This window comes from Camelus ferus, chromosome 26 (assembly GCF_009834535.1).
Source record: "Camelus ferus isolate YT-003-E chromosome 26, BCGSAC_Cfer_1.0, whole genome shotgun sequence".
NCBI classification, from domain to species: Eukaryota; Metazoa; Chordata; class Mammalia; order Artiodactyla; family Camelidae; genus Camelus; species Camelus ferus.
In genome coordinates this window covers 4,904,009-4,922,989 of record NC_045721.1, presented here as the reverse complement: position 1 = coordinate 4,922,989, position 18,981 = coordinate 4,904,009, and the positions used below count along the sequence as shown (strand labels likewise).

General features: G+C 48.1%; 1 protein-coding gene across 6 annotated transcripts; it reads left to right on the top strand.

Annotated features, from left to right (window-relative positions):
* The first annotated feature begins 394 nt into the window (after positions 1-394).
* ERLIN2 (ER lipid raft associated 2) lies at positions 395-17,586 on the top strand. Of its 6 annotated transcripts, none has more exons than XM_006183357.3 (12): positions 395-512; positions 1,698-1,819; positions 3,149-3,230; positions 4,368-4,414; positions 6,088-6,149; positions 6,267-6,392; positions 9,765-9,838; positions 9,973-10,031; positions 10,568-10,659; positions 11,530-11,619; positions 13,731-13,810; positions 14,126-17,586. In XM_006183357.3, exons 2-12 carry the CDS (start codon positions 1,713-1,715, stop codon positions 14,324-14,326), a joined length of 1,020 nt encoding a protein of 339 aa, XP_006183419.1. In that variant the 5' UTR covers positions 395-512; positions 1,698-1,712; the 3' UTR covers positions 14,327-17,586. The 6 variants fall into 6 exon arrangements, with proteins under 6 accessions (XP_006183419.1, XP_032324407.1, XP_032324408.1 ...); XM_032468516.1 differs by lacking the exon at positions 395-512 and adding an exon at positions 527-769; XM_032468517.1 differs by lacking the exon at positions 395-512 and adding an exon at positions 827-849.
* The last annotated feature ends 1,395 nt before the right edge of the window (positions 17,587-18,981 follow it).

The following is an 18,981-nucleotide window of genomic DNA, read 5'->3' as shown; positions in this document are numbered from 1 at the left end:
CTAATCTGCTCATTTAAAGGATGTGTTTCATTCAGCGGAGCTACAGGAAAGCGGAGCAGAGGGCTGGAACGGTGGCAACTCGGCGGTACCTGCTCCAAAAAAAAAAAAAAAACAGGCTTCGACTAATGCGGAGGGAAATCCGGAGCAAACTCCAGAGTCAAAACCTCGGAGAGGGACACCTCGGTCCCAGCACCCGCAGCCACTCGGGTCGTCCCCGGGGTCACTCTCCAGGCGCCCGCACCACCCCCACCCCGGCAATCCCAGAACATGGTCCCGATCGCCCGGAACTAGTCTCGGGCGCCCCCTGGCGGCCAACCGCGGACACCGAGCGTTCGGAGCGCGGGGGCGGGGCCGGAGACCTAGGGAGGAGAGAGGGGTGTGATCTTCTCGCGTGAACTAATGGCGTCATCGAAGCGACGGGCCCGGAAGGAAGCAGCGTGCTGAGGGGTGTGGCGGTTTCTGCGGTTGCACTGGAGTTCGGACGAGTACGGAGCGCCTGGAGGGACAGCCTGGTACGCGGCCCCCGCCCCTTAGTGCGCGCGCTGGGCCTCGTTGTGGCTCCGGGCCGCAGCTGATCAGCCGTTCTCCCGGGGCCCCGCCACAGCATCCTCTCTCCCTCAGGAGAAGGGGAAGCCACCCCTTTCTGTCCCGTCTCTTCCTCGCGAGCTCCCGGCCGGGACCGAGCAGAGGCTCTTGGAGCCTCCAGCCCGACCCGAGGCTCTTGGGACTCTCAACCCTCTCTCAGAAGAGGGCAGGGAAGGAGCGCGAGGTGGGGAGGCGGTGACTTCGGGGAGGGAAGGGCTTTTGCAGAAAGGACGCAGTTGCTGATGGGTAGCTGGAGGCCGCACGGTAAAATAAGCGCCTCGCAGACGTCTGCGCCCGGGTTGCGTTAGACCCGGGAGGCAGAATCCGCGCCCTGCGCAGGGGGGCCCAGGCACGCCCGACTGGGAACCTCACTGTCAGTTACGGTAGTTTTTCCAGATCATTCAGTGTTCAGGGAATGAGTCTCTGGATGCCAACTCTTTCGCGTGCTGGTGCCTGAATGCAGTTAGACCCAGGAGCCTAGAGCCTTCCAAGCTTGGGGAACCACCTTTCTCCTACCCATGGACTCGGGGAATCTGGCAGATGCAAAGAGCCAGTCAAGCATAGGGGAGGGAGTGTGGCTTCAGTGTTGCTCAGATCCCTGAGTCGTTTAGGAACGAAGGAATAACGGGAAAGGTGGATGAGAGGCCAGAGAATCCCGCCGTGGAACTCTGCTCGCATGCTGTCCCTGTCGCTCCAGCATCTGAAAGGAGTAAATAATGGTTTCCTTCGAAATGGCAGGCAATTAGGACTGGGAGGCTCTGACCAGAATTACATGGCCACAACTGCCTGTCGTTTGACATCCTCTGTAATTTGGGCCAACATGACTGCAGCTGCCTCTCTTCCCTTTTACTAATATGAGTGGCTCCAGTGACAGCACTTTCCCGTTCACAGGAAGAGAAGGCTGTGTTCTGAACGCTGCCCAGTTGGCACGGGTTCTCCCTTGGGCCATGGCTGTGTCTGGAGCCACCGCCTCTTGGAGGAGGTGGGGGATGTAATTCCACAGTTAAGGAACGGGAGTGTTGACTGAGAACAAGGATGAACAGAGTTGTAGATCTAGAGGCCCCCCGCCCTCCTCAGTCAGACCGCACATGTTTTCCTCTCTTTTTCCCCAGGGTAACCGTTCCCTGATGGCCCAGTTGGGAGCAGTTGTGGCTGTGGCTGCCAGTTTCTTTTGTGCCTCTCTCTTCTCAGCTGTGCACAAGATAGAAGAGGGCCATATTGGGGTGTATTACAGGTAAGGCAGCGACAGGGAGAAGCTGGCAACTTCCTATTAAGTGACTCTCTCTCCTAGTCAATGTTTAACAGACTCTGCTGAAGAGCTGTGTTTGTATTTTGTTGAATAAGAGCGTCTTTTAGATTGAGCTTTTGTGTCAGTGACCACAGGGAAGGGAATACACACACACACACACACACACACACACACACACACAAATATGTATCTAAATGTAAATATAAAACTTAGTAGTCTAAGTTCATGCCGTGGATGGCGATTGATAAACGTGTACAGAGATTTAGAGACAAAACCTAAAGGCTGCCGTACCTCTTGAAGATCATCTCTGAAATACTGTTTCCTCCTACTTCCCTCTGGAAATCTTGGTGCTAGGAGCTTGCCTCTGATGAGTACCAGTTCTTGATGGCAACTTGAGGAGATATAATTTGGACCTACTCTTTAAAATTAACATTTCAGAACAAATGGAAGAGCCTGCCGGTTGATTTGTGTCCATCAAGGCAGGCGCTAGGATAGTGGCTCTTAAAATAACCCATTATGTCACTATTTTATTGCTCTCTCTTAAAAAAAATGTGTATTTGACTCAAATAACGTAAAGCAAAGAAGCATTTATAAACCTTGGGTTGCTTTCCTTTTAGTAGCCTCCATAACCCAAGTTTTTTGCTTTAAGTCTAAATGAACCCCTTCTTATATGTGCCCCGTGATGCTTTTTTCTGAATGCCAAGAGCAAGTTCTTAAAGTCTGATTGGGTTCCCCTCTCCCCTTTAATTATCTCTTCCCACCATCTGCTTAGATGTCCCCCAAAATGGCTTTTAATTTTACTGTCATTTACATATAACGTGATTAGAAAGATAACTCTACTGTAAAAATATATATATATATATATATTTAGATGGTTTGTAAAATGTCCTTGAAGTTATTCTTCTGGTTGTGCATGTCACAGGACTCCAACGTTAGCACCTATATTGGTCACTGTATCACTGAATTTACTGTCCTTATGGATTGCCACAAGCTCAACAGATGTGACGAAACAAAACTGCCTTCCTCTCTTATCTCAAGTAGAGCCAGAGATTCTACTGTCTTGATTCCGCTTAGTTCTATGTGCCAGTTTTTCTCGCTGCAAAAACTTGAGTAATGGTTTTAGGTTTTGCCATCAGGCTTCCTATAATATGAGGGTCGAGCTGAGAGGAAGAGAGGGGTCTGTGAACGTGGCTTTGGCACATGTCACGCTATACTGAATGCGGATGGGGCCGGGGAGAAAGTGGGCCCAGGCGGGACTGATGTAATAGGGACTTTTTGCTGAGCTGAGCCTGCCTCTGTCTCCCTCCTCTGCAGAGGCGGTGCCCTGCTAACGTCCACCAGCGGCCCTGGCTTTCACCTGATGCTCCCTTTCATCACATCGTATAAGTCTGTGCAGGTACTCTTGGCTCGTGGGGTCGACTTGGACGACTGCAGATTTGGGGGCGGGGTGGTGATTGATGCATGATTTGGAATGATTTAGCCATTGGATGAGTGGATGAGTATAATACTGCCTTTTGAAGGAATCATTTCAGAATAAGTCATATGTAATAGATGGACAGACAGACAGACAGATAAAGAAGGAGGCTCCATGAGTCATCTTCTCTGGAATTTTACTTGATTGTTGAAAGAGCTGACTGGGGTCATTGCCTTGGCCACCAATCCCAGCCGAGAATCATTTTTTTCACTTCAAGACAAAGCCAGAGAAGAATCTGTTCTGAACGCATAGAAGGAAAAGTAGGTTGTATGTGTCTGTGTGTTTTAAACCACAGGCTACCAAGATAGTTGGAAACAAAGCACGGTAATTTGGCTTATTTGAATTTGAGAGATGTGAACATAATTGGGGGATGGGGGAAGAGGCTGAACTTGGTGAAGGGAAGCGACATCTAAAGTGGGAGTAGGGTTAGTGATGATGGATCTAAAGCCGGGCTAAGTTAGACGAGCCGTCTCTGAAGTATGTCCAACTAAGAGGAAGAGGAAGATTTAGAAAGTGACTATTATGCTGACCTTGGGAAATGTCCTGGGGCACCTCATCAGCACTTGCCCCGTATGCCCCTTACTGTGCTGTATGGTTTTCAAAGTGCGTTCATGCACGGGATCTCATTGGAGTCCCAGGTCATCCTGAGAATGGGCTGAGCAGGTTTTATGGGCCGAGAGGTTAAATAAAGAATCTGTTGTTTCAAGACTAGCAAATGGAAGAGACAGAAGTAAGCGCAGGTCTTAGGACTCCTGATCCAGGGTCTTTTCTACCAAAGCATTCTTACTTGTTCCTATGGTAGCTCATTTACAGCAAAGCCAGGGTAGTTACCTTTGTTTGATTTAGCCTCCAACTCTGTAAGTGAGAGGAGTCAGTGGGGATGTTCACCTTTAACGGAGGCAAAGCTTAATACAAATAAATATTCAAGGACAAGGCTATTTAGGATTCCCCAAATAAGTCACTTTGGTTTTTTGTTTGTTTGTTTGTTTCTTTTTTTTTTAAAGTCACTTTGTTTATCACTGCCCACCTTTCAGCACCTTCTGTCTCCCCTATTTCCAGACCACACTCCAGACAGACGAGGTGAAGAATGTACCTTGTGGGACGAGGTAAGGTGCCCAGTAACGCTGTTAAGCCCCAGTGACAGGCAGGGCTTCTGCTGCTGAGGAAGAGACAGGGAAAGGGGAAGCACCCCGTGGTGGTTTTACCGAGTTCCCTGCCCCCGAGCTCCCTGTGTTCCGAGCTGACGAGGTGGTGGAGTGCAGTAGAGAAGGTCACTGGAAGGGCCTTGAATGCCGTGATGAAGGCTTTTAGCAGATGAATGACCTGCTGGAGGAAGATAACTTTAGCACAACTAACTATGGAGAACTGTGGAAAGCAGGTCTGGGGTGACTTTAGGGGCAGGCAGTCCCAAGAGAGCATCAGTGTAGTGGTCCGACTGCAAAGTAAAGGAAGTCCAAACAGGACTAGAGTGACAAAGTAAAGCACACCACGAGGAAGTGCTCGGCAAGTACAGGATCACAGCATCGCCCTGGGCAGCTGCCTGACCTCGTCACAGAGTCGTTGTATTTGGAGGAGACTTGGGTCGAAGAAGAGACTTCAAAGACATAAGCTAATGCAATGGTGAACCTGGATTAGAGCCTAATTCCAAAGTAACAGCTATAAAACACATTATGAAAAGTGTATTAGTCATCTTGGGCTGCCGGGACAGCACACCACAGAGTGGGCGGCTTAAACAACAGAAATCTAGTTTCTCATCGTGCTAGAAGCTCAGAGTCCAAGACCAAAGTGCCAGCAAGGCTGGTTTCTGCTGAAGCCTCTTTTCCTCGCCTGCAAGCGGCTCCCTTGCCGTGTCTGCTCTGGCCTCTCCTCTGCGCATGTGTGGGGAGAGGAAGATCTCTGGGGTCGGCTCCTTCCCTTGACAAGTCCAGCTGGACCAGGGCCCCACCCTTATGACCTTATTTAACCTCCATTATCTCCGTAAAGGCCCTGACTCCAAACACAGTCACATTGAGGGTTAGAGTTACCCCATGTGGATTCTGGAGAACACACAGTTCTGTCCATGCCGGGAACTTTGGGGGAATTTGAAGGACTGGGTATTGGATGATAAGGAATCATTGCTCATTTTCTTAGGTTTAGGAATGCTATTGTGACTATAGGAGACTGTCAACTATTCTTAGGTGACTGATGCTTGCCAAAGTATTAAAGGATAAAGTATCATGACTACAGCTTGCTTTGAAACGTTCAGGAGAAAAAAAAAAGTAGATCGATCAACAGGTAAAATGTGAACAATTGTTAAATTTAGATGTTAGTATATGTGTATTAGTTGTACCATTCTTTCAACTTTCCTGTATGTTTGAAAGTTTTTTATAATGAATATTGGCAGGGAAGGGGAAAAGCTGAACCAAAGCAATGGTGAAGACAGAATGAGAAATGGTGACCAGAAAATTCCACACTTTTAAGTTCTGAGAACTCCGTGACCTTTAGTCTTTTCCCTTTGATTGCTTTCATCAGAAGTCATTGCTGATTCAGAAGATATGAACTCCTCTTTTCTTACCCCAAAAGAGTCCCTTTTTCCTTGTGGAGATATTTTTAAGACGCATGATTCCTTGGGAGATTGTGCTAGAAGCTCAGAAGGTCTCCAGCCTGGAGATCCATGTGCCCCTAACCTCCCATGAACTCTCCTCCTTTTCTGCCAAGTCACACGCCCACCACCACTTCAAGGAGAGGCACCATATTCCAGAGCTTTCCAGTGACTGCTTGTCCGTGCTTCCTCCCACAGTGGCGGCGTGATGATCTACTTCGACAGAATTGAGGTGGTGAACTTCCTGGTCCCACATGCAGGTACATTCTGGAAGTTCCTTCCCCCCACCCCCACCCCCGCCCACTCTCCCCAGCGTGTCCCCCCTCACCCCCACCCCATGTCTGTCCCAGCTTATTCTGAACCTCTCCTCCTCCCAGTGTACGACATAGTGAAGAACTACACAGCTGACTATGACAAGGCCCTCATCTTCAACAAGATCCACCACGAGCTGAACCAGTTCTGCAGTGTCCACACGCTGCAGGAGGTCTACATCGAGCTCTTCGGTAAGAAGGCCTCTCGTCCTGACCTGCCTGCTGCCCCTGCTACCGCGGGGCAGGCCGGGGACTAAGGGACCGGGAGTGGGGAAGAACCTAGTGCTCAGGAAGTGGGCGGTCGCACAAGGCCTTCCTGAGAGACGCTGATGACAGTGGAAGGAAGTTGCCAGAGTGGTCCAGCTCTGGGCGCAGGAGCCAGAGTGGATGGGAGGGCTCAGTCGGGCCTGAAGTGGAGGACCAGGATGGAAATGCGTCCCCACTGTCCCTTAGCATCGTTCTGTAGTGAAGATGGGGGTGGTTCTAGAACCTTAGAGATTACGCAGCCAGCCCAACATCCTCCTTTCAAGATTAGGAACCAAGGCCCAAAGGGACAGCGTCCCAGAGGTGGCTGCTGGCCGAGCTGAAGCGAGTGCTAAACTCCCCTGGCTCTGCTTCAGCATTCTGTCCCCACGCCACCCTGGAGAAGGCACCCGGAGGAGGGGCACCCTGTTCGGGTGCTGAGAACAACAGGAGTCACCTTTCATTCTCCAAGGAGGACAAGGACTGTAGCCCCTCGCAGTTTCTAGAACGTTTGTGACTTTTGGTACTTGGTTTTTTTTGTTTGTTTGTTTTCAACCCTGTACATGTAGAGATGAATAGGAAAATGCTTGAAACAAAAAGGACCCATGTGCTTAAGCAGACACTTCCTGTCCTTTTTTCTGGTCTAAGTAAACACAGCCCGACTTCAGCAGCAAGGGAAGGAGGCGTTGCAGTCATAGTTACAGCTCTTTTGGGATAAAGTGTTTGGTTTAAACGTGTTTTAGCCAGCGCTAAAAACAAACCACCTCTGCAGCCAGTGGTATGATTATTCTTGACACCAGGGCTGGACAGTGGTTTCTTCATTAAAAGGCCCCTGAGTGAGAACATTCTGCAGAGTAGACAAAGGAGGAGTCATTGGTGATGCCAGTCATCTTTCTTTTTTTTTTTTCTTTTCTTTTCCATTATGGTTTATTACAGGATATTGAATATAGTTCTCTGTGCTATAGGAGAGGACCTTGTTTATTTTATACATAGTAGCGTGTATCTGTTAATCCCAAACTCTTAATTCGTCCCTCCCCACCCCTGCTCCCCTTCGGTGACCATAAGTTTGTCTTCTATGTCTGTGAGTCTGTTTCTGTTTTGTTAGTAAGTCAATTTGTATCATATTTTAGATTTCACATATAAGTGGTATCATGGTATTTGTCTTTCTCTCTCTGACTTACTTCACTCAGTATGATCATCTCTAGGTCCATCCATGTTGCTGCAAATGGCGATACAAGTGATCTTAATTAAGCAAACGGCCTGTTGCACTGTGTTTCAGATTTGGGAAATCATCAGAGGCCCTTATAGCTTTTCTGCAGTAGAAAATGAATCTAAATTCACTTCGTAAGCTTTGAATTCTTTTACTGAGTTTGGATTCAGTGTGCTTTTAAGAAAAATTGGGTAAATTTGCGGGGTTTTTTTTTTTTAACCTCAAACTGATAGAACTTTATAAAATATTAGTTTTCTCTCTAGCCACTGTTTTAGAACTTGTGCCGTTAAATGAATTACTTGAAAGCATTTGAAACAACCAAGGACAAAAGGTCTCTAATTTCCATGAAGAGAGAATCAGGATGTGAAATTGTTTTGCATTAGAAAACTTCTCACTGTCTCACAGATGAACTTGGCAGCTTAGAGAAATGTAGCTTTTCATGTACAGAGGAGCCGGGGAAGTGTGTCTGCTCTGAGATGTTTTTCTTTTTAAAGTTTGTTCTTGTCAGCAAGCACCGTTCTGCTTAGAATCCATTTGCACCTGCAGAGGAGAAGCTCGATCCTGTTCCTTGAAGGATCTGGTCCCCTCCTGTCAGGACTCAGAGCCCTGACCTTCATCTTGACTGCAGCTGCCATCACTGCTAACTGCAATGCGTCCTCTTTGCCCATTTTATAAAAATGTCACCCAGTACTTGTTCAGAAGTTTATCTGAAGAACCTCTTTGTGTTAATAGGCATTTATCAGCATAATTGTCCCATATAAACAGCTTAGTACTGGTGTCACTTTGGTAGTAAACCAACTTGCAAAATATTTCTTCCAGGTTTTCCTAGAAAGTTGCTAGGCCAGGGTCACAGGTTTCTGCCTTGACTCAGATATAATTTGGTCTGAGAAACAACTGTATTATTACTTTATGGAGGGCACAGGCCCCCTCACTTAAAGTTTGGTTGGCCTCCTATTTACAATAGACACCATGGAATGGAGTGTTAACCTCCAGCTGTCAAATTGTGAGCCCCGGGTTGGCTGTGGGGTGCTACCTTTATGGGCCTTTCTCGGTGCCAAGAGGCTCATGAGAGCAGGTCCAGCGTGTAAAACATTCAAACCCCTGCTTAGTGATACAGTGGTCGAAGAGAGCACTGTTTGAAATCCTAGCCATCAAAGCACAGTCATTCAACAGCTTCCTTATTTTGGCCTCTCGCTGGCTCAAGCACATTGCTGGACGCTGAGGGCCTCGGTCTGGACATCTGTAAAAGGCAGGAGTTAGACTCGCTGTTTGGCAGAGGCTCCTGGTTCGGCCCCGGTGACCAAGAATGGTCATTTAAAGCAGATGGCAGCTGACAGTAAGGGAGGTGGTTCCGATTCGATGTCCCAACTCGGTTTTGTGGTGGCCTTTTCTTGGGCCCTTCCAGGGTCTTACTGAGGGTCTCACGGGCAGCGGGCAGGGAAGAGCAGACCCGGCCAGAGAAGGCAGCCTTGGTGCTGCTGTTCTGGGATCGCAGCTCGAGGGGGCGGTCAGTTATCTCTCTGCCTCTGCTTGTTCTCGAAACGACTCACCTGTGGATTCCAGACAAAGGAACAGCATCAGACAAGACATCAGAGGACTTGGGCTCGTTTCTGGGACTGGAAATTGTCATTTTCCCCTCGTGTGATTTGATGGAGGTCCTACAGGCATTGGTCCTCCTTGGGGCTTTCCTTGTCGTCAGAGTGTTTCTCTTATAGAAACTTGTAAAATTACTAGATTTCATGTGCTTGGCTCTTTTCAAAATACCTAACATGGCCCTTCCACCTTCCATCTTCATGAAAGTTGGGTGCACACCTTCTCTTTTGCTGACTGAAGAAATGTGCTAGTTTTAAAGCTCAGTTCCCGTTTGGAGGCCACAGAGAAGGACGTCCTCGAGCCTGGCTCGCGAAGCGGGACTGCACAGGCCTCCGCTGTGAGTCTTGCAGGGGCTCATTAGGTGCCTGGGCTCGGATGAGCACTCTTCATTGGGAGGGCCTTTTGCCTGTAGGTGCATTTTTGAGTTGGTGCTCCCTTGGCTTGTATTCTGCCCCCATCCTTCCCTCCACCCTGCCTAGAAAGTGTCACAGCTCCTTTTCTGTCTTTCTTGATTTCAGATCAGATTGATGAAAATCTCAAACTGGCCTTGCAGCAGGACCTGACTTCCATGGCCCCTGGGCTCGTCATCCAAGTAAGCATGGCCATGGTGGGAGCGCCCCCTCTCCAGGGGGACGGCCTGCCTGTGCAGGAGGGGCACGGACCAGTGAGAGCCGGTCCCTCAGCACCCTCACCTCCCCATCAGGTGCTGTTTTTATCCTTCTCCAGGCTGTGCGGGTGACAAAACCCAACATACCCGAGGCCATCCGCAGAAACTACGAGCTGATGTGAGTGTGCCCTCTGCCCGAGCTGTGACTACCACTCTCTCCCGCCTCCCACTCATCCCACCCCAGGGATATCCAACACTCTGCCAGGCTGCTAGTCCCCTCTTGAGTGTCTGTCACAGCCCACTGGCCTGCAGGATGGAGAGGGCATGTCAGCATGCTCACCTGGGCTCTGTGACTGTGATTGAGAGCCTCAGAGCAGGGATGCTCTTAAGAGGGCCAGGGGGCCTCCTGTGTGCTTCATGGCTCGTGCCAAAGAAGACTGGAGGGAAAGGTGCCTCAGTGGGCAGGCGGGGGCCTTTTCCTCAAGTAAATCCTGCTCTATTTCCCACAAACGAATCTGGGAGGAAAAGGAGGTCCATGTGACTGTCTGTAGCATATCCGCTTTAACCTTGGACCTGAAACAGGCTTCCAGGAGACAGGAAGAAATCCCAGTCGGCCTCCCTCGGCAGGAGAGTTGGGCTTTTCCAGGGAACGGTGGAGTTCTGCAGAAACTTACCCTCAGCAGCCTCACAGCAGCACCCTTTTCTCCCCTCCAGGGAAAGCGAGAAGACAAAGCTGCTCATTGCGGCCCAGAAGCAGAAGGTGGTGGAGAAGGAGGCAGAGACAGAGCGGAAGAAGGCCCTCATTGGTCTGCATGTGCTTCTGGGATCCCCTTTCGGGGCCAAGGGGCTGGGGAAGGGGGCAAGACTCGAGGAAGCCTGGCCCGTGGTCCTCCGAACCCCTGCTGTACGCAGGGGCGGCTTTCCTAGTCCCAGAAGCAGAGCTGGAATTGTCAGATCACGGCTGGGGGCGTGAGTTTGAGTTTCCGCGTAGCTCTTAAATGAAAGGAGGCCAGCCCGTTCATTCGTCATTCACAGCGGTGAGGACACTTAGTTAGCCCTTCCTTACTCTGAGCCGAGGGCTTTTCTAAGCACTTGTACGTGAACTAGCTCGCTCTTCACAGCCCCTGGGTGAGAAAGTCACCATCATTCACCTCATTTTACTGAGCCGAAGCATAGCGAGGTTAAATTACTTGCCCAATGTCACATGGCAAATACGTGGCAGAAGTGGGGTTCAAATCCAGGGACTCTGCTCCCAAACCTGGGTTCTTCACCGCTGCACCCAGCTGTCAGCCACAAACCCAGCTACTTCCTGAGGGAGGCAGCAGGAGGAAACTTGTTAGGGAGTACCGTGATCCTTAAACTGCTCCTTTGGGAGACATGCCCTGTGACTTAGGAGCGAGGTCAGGGTTTGCTCCTGGCTGTCACCCTCTGATGTAGGGCTCCTCCCTTGGGCCCAGGTCTCCCTCATTCCTGTCTCGTGCTGCCGCTGAGGTCCTGTGCTCACTGCGCATTCCCTCTCCGCCCCATGGGCCTCCGTGCTGCCCTCTGGGCCAGTGGCTCTTCACCAGAGCTTGCCCAGCCCTCTGCATAAGGGACGCGGATCAGGCGAAAGGTGCGGTGTAGTCAACCTTTTGACATATCAGAGCGCTAAGCCTTTGTCCACCTTGTTAATACAGAGGCAGAAAAAGTGGCTCAGGTGGCAGAGATCACCTACGGGCAGAAGGTGATGGAGAAGGAGACGGAGAAGAAGATCTCGGAAATCGAAGGTGAGCCAAAGTGAACTTCACGCCTGCCTTTCCCTCCGACCCCACTCTGAGGCCAGGGGGTGGGAGAGTCATTTCCTTGGCTCTGTAACCTGCTCTAAGATGTCATGACTTCTTTGGAACATCACTTGTTCTCTGTGTGCTGACTCGAGTCTGGGGGAGAGTCGAGCCAGGCTGGCACTCATATTCCACTTCCGAGAGATTCATTCAGTCAACAAACGTTAGCTGAGTGCCCTCAAGACCCTTATGCGAGGCTTAAGAGAAGGGAACCCTCGTGGGCCCTGCTGTCTTGAGCTCACAGTCTGGCATTGGGAGGAAACCAAGGAGCGAGGTCAGAACAGCAGCTCTCTCCCTCCTGCCTTGCCCTCCTGCTCCTGGAATTCTGTCAAGACTGTGGCTTTGGCCTCTAAGTCTGCTCTCAGATCCCCATGGTTGTTAAGCAGGGTGTGAAGCAGACACTTTTTCAGCACCAACAACCCAAGCTGGAGAGAAGCATTTTCTTTGCCAGCTTTTCTTTTTTCTCACCTCTTTTCATTGGAGTATAGTCAGTCTACAGTGTTGTGTCAATTTCTGGTGTAGAGCACTGTGCTTCTGTCATACATGGACACACACATACTCGTTTTCATATTCTTTTTCACCGTTTGCCAGCTTTTCTGAACATGACTCACCTTCAGTTCCCTGCCCCTCAGCCCTCACCTCACTCCCACCACCCATATTCTGCTCCAGGGGGTACCTTAAACGGAGCAAATCAGACAACAGAAATGGGACCTCCAGGCCCAGCTTCAGGTGACGAGTGCTGTGTCCAGTCACAGCACGATGGGGCCTGTCGGGCTTTGTAGCAGCTCCTCACTGGGGAGCCCTTAGCAGAACAACATATGTTTATTTCTTATAAATACGGGTCATCAGGTGCCAAAACCAGTTGAGTTGGCCTCCAGCAGCCAGAGCCTCAACCAGCCTGCAGGCTCCTCCCACCCAGGGCCCTGCTGAGGGTGCAGTGGGAACCCACCCACAGACCCAGCTTCTGCTACAGGTGTCATTCCCACGAGGCTGGCCTCATTCCCAAGGCCGAAGAGTCAATATCAAAAATTTTGTGTCAGTTTGACCAAAAGCTGGTCTCAGCACATTAAGGAAGCGTATTGCTTGCATAGTAGAAGCTTAAATAGGTCTTAACCCCATAGAAAACAAACTTATGGTCACCAAAGGGGAAGAGGAAGGTAAGTTTGAGATTAGCAGATAAAAACTAATGTATATAAAATGGATAGACAACAAAGTCCTACTGTATAGCACAGGGAACTACATTCAATATCTTATAATAACCTACAATGAAAAAGAATATATATATATATATATATATAATATATATATATATATATATATATATATAAAAACTGAATCACTTTGCTGTACACCAGAAACCAATACAACATTGTAAATCAACTATACTTCCATAAAAAAATATAAATAAAATAAATAGGTCTTAACCCAAATAGGTGTTAGTCTGGACCACGACCTGTAATTCCCTTAGAGTTGTGCCAGCTTAACCACCGTAAATGAGAACCTTTTTGGAATGACTGATGGAAACGAAAGGGAAATGAAGTTGGGAGAGTGGCTGAACTGTTTCGTTTATGGCGGTCGGTTTTAGGACGGATCTGCCTCTGGCTGTGTCCGGAGCCTTCTTTGGGCTTCTCTTGCTTTTGCTGAGAGTACAGAAGAGTTGAGGTGGAGAGCTCAGAGCCTGAAGGTTGAGGCGGGGGTCCCACCCCACTCCTCCCAGGCACAGAGCTACCACAGGAGTAAACAGGTAGAAAGAGGAAGCGTCTCTGGGTGGCAGTGCCTTTCTCGACGATGCTGTCGAAGAAGACGTGGTCAGGCACAGCCACAGACTTGCTCAGAGCTTGTCTCCACTGCAGTCAGAAGCTGTCTCTTGGTTGATTTTCACAACAGCTTGCAAAACTGGAAAAAAAATGCCTTTTTCCCAGTTTCATCCATGAGGAAATCAAAGCACAGAGAAATAAGAGCCATCTGCCTGAGGTCACAGAGGCAGTCGGGGAAGGTGGCCGGGCGCAGCCTACTGATCACCTCGGCGCTTCAGTGTGCTGTGTTCTTCCCTTAAGATGCCGCGTTCCTGGCCCGGGAGAAGGCGAAGGCGGACGCCGAGTGCTACACGGCCATGAAGATAGCCGAAGCGAATAAGGTAAGCCCAGCGCCGCCTGCGGAGGGGGGTGTCTCTGGGTCCGGGCTTACACTGCCTGAGAGTCCCTGGTGTCCAAGACCACCGCCCCGCAAGCCCCTCATGGCCGGAAGTGAGGACCCCTGTGCTGGGTGGGCCAGGGCCTTCCCTTATGTCTTACCTGGGCCTTGATAGTTTAATTTTGGTGTTAAACACAGAAATCCCTAAATTCTCGTGGTCCTCAAGGTGAGACCCTCCCTGTGAAAAGCGAAGGGGCGCCACCCACAATTTCCCAAACCTGGCCCCACAGACGTCTTCCGTCCTTTTGTTTCCTTGCAGCTGAAGCTGACCCCGGAGTACCTGCAGCTGATGAAGTACAAGGCCATCGCTTCCAACAGCAAGATTTACTTTGGCAAAGACATCCCTAACATGTTCATGGACTCTGCAGGCGGCCTGGGCAAGCAGTTTGAGGGGCTCGCTGACAAGCTGAACTTTGGCTTAGAGGGTGAGCCCTCAGAGGCAGACGCTGAGGAGAACTGAATGTTTCTGGACACAACCTCAGAGGACACTCAGAGAGATCTTTATTTTTTACTGATGAACCAGGATGCCCCTCCCTTCCACCCAACCTTCTTTGACTCTCTTCCACGAGCCATGGTGAAAAAAGAAGACATGGACTTAAGTCTATTCCCCTTCCTGGGAAGGGAGGGCAGGGATTGGTGATTTGGGGTTTTATTCAGGTAAGTAGGTTATATGACTTCTGTTAAGATTTGTGAACCCTGGGTTAGACCTTTGACCTCCAGATTCTGATTTTCGCCCTTTTGAAGCTGGCTTAATTAGGGATGCTGTCAAGGAGGAGTGGGAGAAATACAGGGTGTTGCCTCCAGGTGATTTGATTTCCCTTCTTTGGGAAAAGGTAGTCCAGTGTTCTCATCCTGCCTCCAAGGTGGGAGATGCCTGTGGGGGAGGCTCAGTGACTGAGCAAATGCGAGCTTATAAGTTTGCCAGCAGGGCCCTCGAGAATGCTGGCTTTCCTGGCATTGCTGTCGGTGCGGACATGAGCTGCCACAGAGCTGCACTTTCTGGCAAGGAAGATCTGGTGCTAGGTTTTGCAAGCTTTTCTACACACCGGCCTCGTGGCCCCAGGGCTTGAAGAGTGGTGGCTTCTGACTCCATTGCCCAGAGTCAGGGTTTGGTCACCACCACACAGTTCTTTTTAAAACTTTTCACCTATTCTGCGAGTTGGTGTTTTCTCCTCTTAACCTGTTCATTGGTTCTGCTCAGCATCAAGAAGATGGAACAAAGATCTCAAGCGTCTTCAGAGCTGTTGAAGTGGAACCATGGTATCCATTAGCCACTGAGCACCTGTTTGGCAAATAATGTGTGTTCCTTGGGATCAAGTGTCTTTTCATGTTGAGTAGCTTCTCTGGGGGAAGAAGAAGGGTCATCCAAAAGAGTTCCCAGTCGCAATGCCTATGGCTCGTGCTGGGAGTTCGTCTGACATAGTGACAGAAGGAAGCCCATTCTCTACGTGGTACGTGTCTTGAAACCCCAGGCTCCCAGGTCCCACACGGGGGTCACACTGAGTGTGAAATCTCCAGGGACAGCTGTGTGGGTGCATGTCAGAGTTCACGCCCGAGTCCCTGTGTTAGAATGGCTGCATCAAAATCCATTCAAATGTTTTTCCATTACTAACTAGGCGATTTGGATGGGGAAAGCAAACATGAAGAAAAGGTTTTCTTATGTCCTGAAATTGGAGGCGGGGTGGGTACCAGATTGCTAAGTGGATGGACTTGCCTGCGCGTCGGGATTGGCTGTGACAGGCTCCGGCATGGGACGTGTTACTAGCTTTGTTATCAGCTGTCCCCACCACCGTACCCCTCTTCCCTCTTCCCTCGGGGAAACTCTGAGTGGAACTTTCTGGCACAGATTGCCATCTCATTTTCAGTCCCACGCCCAGACTTCTGATTTATCAAATGGCCCCAAAAGTCGAGCCAGCTTGCTCCTAAGTAGCACGAGGCTCGTTGGGAACTCAGGAAGCATTCAGCCTGACCAGGAAGAAACAAAGGGTTAACTCCTCTCAGTTTAGATGTGGCCCTTCTCTGGTCTAATTTCTGAGACTTAGAATTCTCAAACCACTGGTCACACTTTGTGCAGACAGCCGAATGTTCCTGGGCAGGATGGACTGTCATGCGCTCAGAAGTCCTTCCAAGAGGCCATTAGTCTCCTAAGACCAACGTAAGGTATCCATTACTAAGATACACTCACGCTCCTCCCACTTCAGTGCCATCAGTCACCGGTCAGGAGCAACATGTCACCTCCAGCATCCCTGATTTGCATATTTATCTGCTTCTCTGCTCTGAGACTTTCTACCCAAGCCTCAGAAAACACTACTTCACTGCAGTGGAACACGAAGCAAGACTGTCTCAGCCTCTGAACAGCACACTTGCTTAGGCTCTTAACTGGAAAGTCTCTCTAATACTAACATTCTGCGACAGCTTGTTCCTTGCCCTGGATCACAAAGGAGCCTCACTGAAGTCCTGCTGCACCTGCCCCCCTCAAGGTTAATGTCACTGCTGCTTTAAGCAAAAATATAACCATTGTAGTACCCATCAGTTTAAATCCAATGGTTGTCTGTACCTGCCTGAATAGTAAAACCATGGAAGTCTGCCATGTCCTTAGCGTGGGACATCTAACCAGTCTGTCTGTGTGACTTTCATGTCTTTAAGAACACTTAACTAGAAAACCTGATCTGAAAACCTTTAAATTCTAAACATGGAAAATGTGATCGCCTGCAGTTTTGTAGGCAGTAAAGTCATGGCTGCTATTTATAAATGGAACTTCTATCAAAATAAGTAATTGTTTATAAAATTCAGTTTTTGTAGGATTTTTCCAAGGAAAAGTCACCTTGGTTGAATGTTTCTCACTCATTAAACTTTGCAGAAGTGATTCATATTCAGTACTGTTTTTAATCACTTTTTTAATATCAGGACAGAATGTTTGAAAGGAATCCAAAGTGCGCTAATAACTTTTGTATGACTAAAATAAATTTGGGAGACTCTCTGATCATATTAAGTTGAGGGAGGAAAAAAATTGTGAAAGAACATTAGCAATACAATTATCTCAGTATCTGCAGGGGGTTGGTTCCAGGACCCCTGCAGATACCAAAATCCTGGGATGCTCAAGTCCCTTATATAAAATAGTGCACCATTGCTCTCAGTATCCACAGGTTCTGTATCCATGGCTACAGTGGGCTGACTGTATGAATCAAAAAAAGGTAGATGTTTATAAAGGATCTGTTGCAGTTTCTATGTATGGGTCTATGTATCTTTCAATATGGACAGCATTACCATTTATAGAGAGCGAATAGTGAAGGTGAGATCGTCATAATTAACTGGCTTATTTAAGTTCAAGGATAAAAGTGTATCCTGACTAGTGGCTACTCTGTGTCTGGGAACTTAACCACTTTCTACTGAGTGGAGTTTTAGCCACTGTTTCCGTTGTTTTTTTTTAAAAGAGATAATAGCCAATCATTTTGTGTTTGTTTCCCATTCCTCTTTATTTCTGCTTTTGTGCAAGCTGGTGATTGAACAGTCAAAACTAATTCTACTTTCAGAGAGGCCTGAGGGCTTAATGACCGCCTTTGTCACTGAGAAATGATTCTTGTTCATCACTCTACAAATGATATGCTGGATTAACTGCCTTGGGTTGATAGATGGAGGAACTGTTTTGAACAACACTAAAGGTGTGATTTTATGTCTCAGTTTTATTTTCAGTCTTGCTAAATAAAATGAGTCTTTATATTTTTTTATTAAAGTGAAATTTAGCAATAGCTAATATTAGGCTAAGTGATATAAAGAGATAAAACATCCTTGCCTAGTAGAGTTAAGTCAAGACTGCCTCCAGAGTATACTCAGATGAATATCTATCTGCATTATTAACTTGGAAACAATGAACAGCTAATTTGTGAACATAGCATAATTCCTGGTATGTGCTAGAGAGATTTATCATAAAGAATCCATATGCTGGGGGGGGAGGGCATACTCAGTGGTAGAGTGCGTGCTTAGCATACACGAGGTCCTGGGTTCAATACCTGGTACCCACCCCCTTAGAAATTTTTTTTAAATAAAAAACCTAACTCCCCCCCGCAAAAGAATCCATATACTGTTGCAATTCTGCTCCAAAGAGCAGAGATACTTTCAATTGGCCCAAAACTCATTTTGATATCAATTCAATGAGAAAGTCCCGGTCTCTGTTTGGGAAAGCTGCCCAGCCTAGAGTTGCCGAATAAAATACAAGATGCCTAGTTAAATGTGATGTTCATATAAACAATGAATAACTTTTAGTATAAGTATGTCCCAAATGTTGCATGAGACATACTTAAACTAAAACATTATTTGTTGTTTATATGAAATTCGCATTTAACTGAGTATCCTGAACAGTTGACCCTTGAACAACCTGGGTCCACTTTTACATGGATTTTGTTCAGTAAACATGTACTACAGGACTATACAATCTGCGGTTGGTTGAAGCAGAGATACAGAACCACATATCCGAGGGCCTGCTATAAAGTTATGCTAGGATTTTCCTCGGTGCCGGGGCCAGTGCCTCTAACTCCTGTGTCGTGCAAGGGTCAACTGTCTTTTTATTTGCTAAATCTGGCAATCCTAGCCCATGATTTCTCAGGGGTTTTTTTAATGGTGCTCCCAAACTGTTCTCTATTGGTTTGAGAGCTATAACAGAAATATTATGACTCTACAATTGAATAGGTAAGTTAAGAATGTATTTACTAGAGTTAAACTGCCAAGATTCAAATCCCTACTCTACCACTTCTTAGATGTATGGTCTTGAATAAATTCTTTACCCTCTCTGAGACTCAGTTTCTTCCTCTATAAAATGGGTTGAATGGATGAAATGAAGTAACAGATGTGAAGGGGGTTAGAACTCTGCCTAGCATGCACAAGTGTTCAAAAGTAACTTATTTTCAGGCATCTGGAAAAACAGGCTAGAAAGCACGCAGGTATAAAGTGGGTACCACTAAGTGGGAAATCAAGCAGATATGATCAACATAGACGAAGATTACAGGTAGGCTAGCACATAGAGAAAGGAAGGGGCAACACTGCAATGCAGCAAACAGTATTGAGAATATGTAGCAATGTAGTAGGTGAAAAATTAGCCAGTTTGGCTCTGTTGAAAGG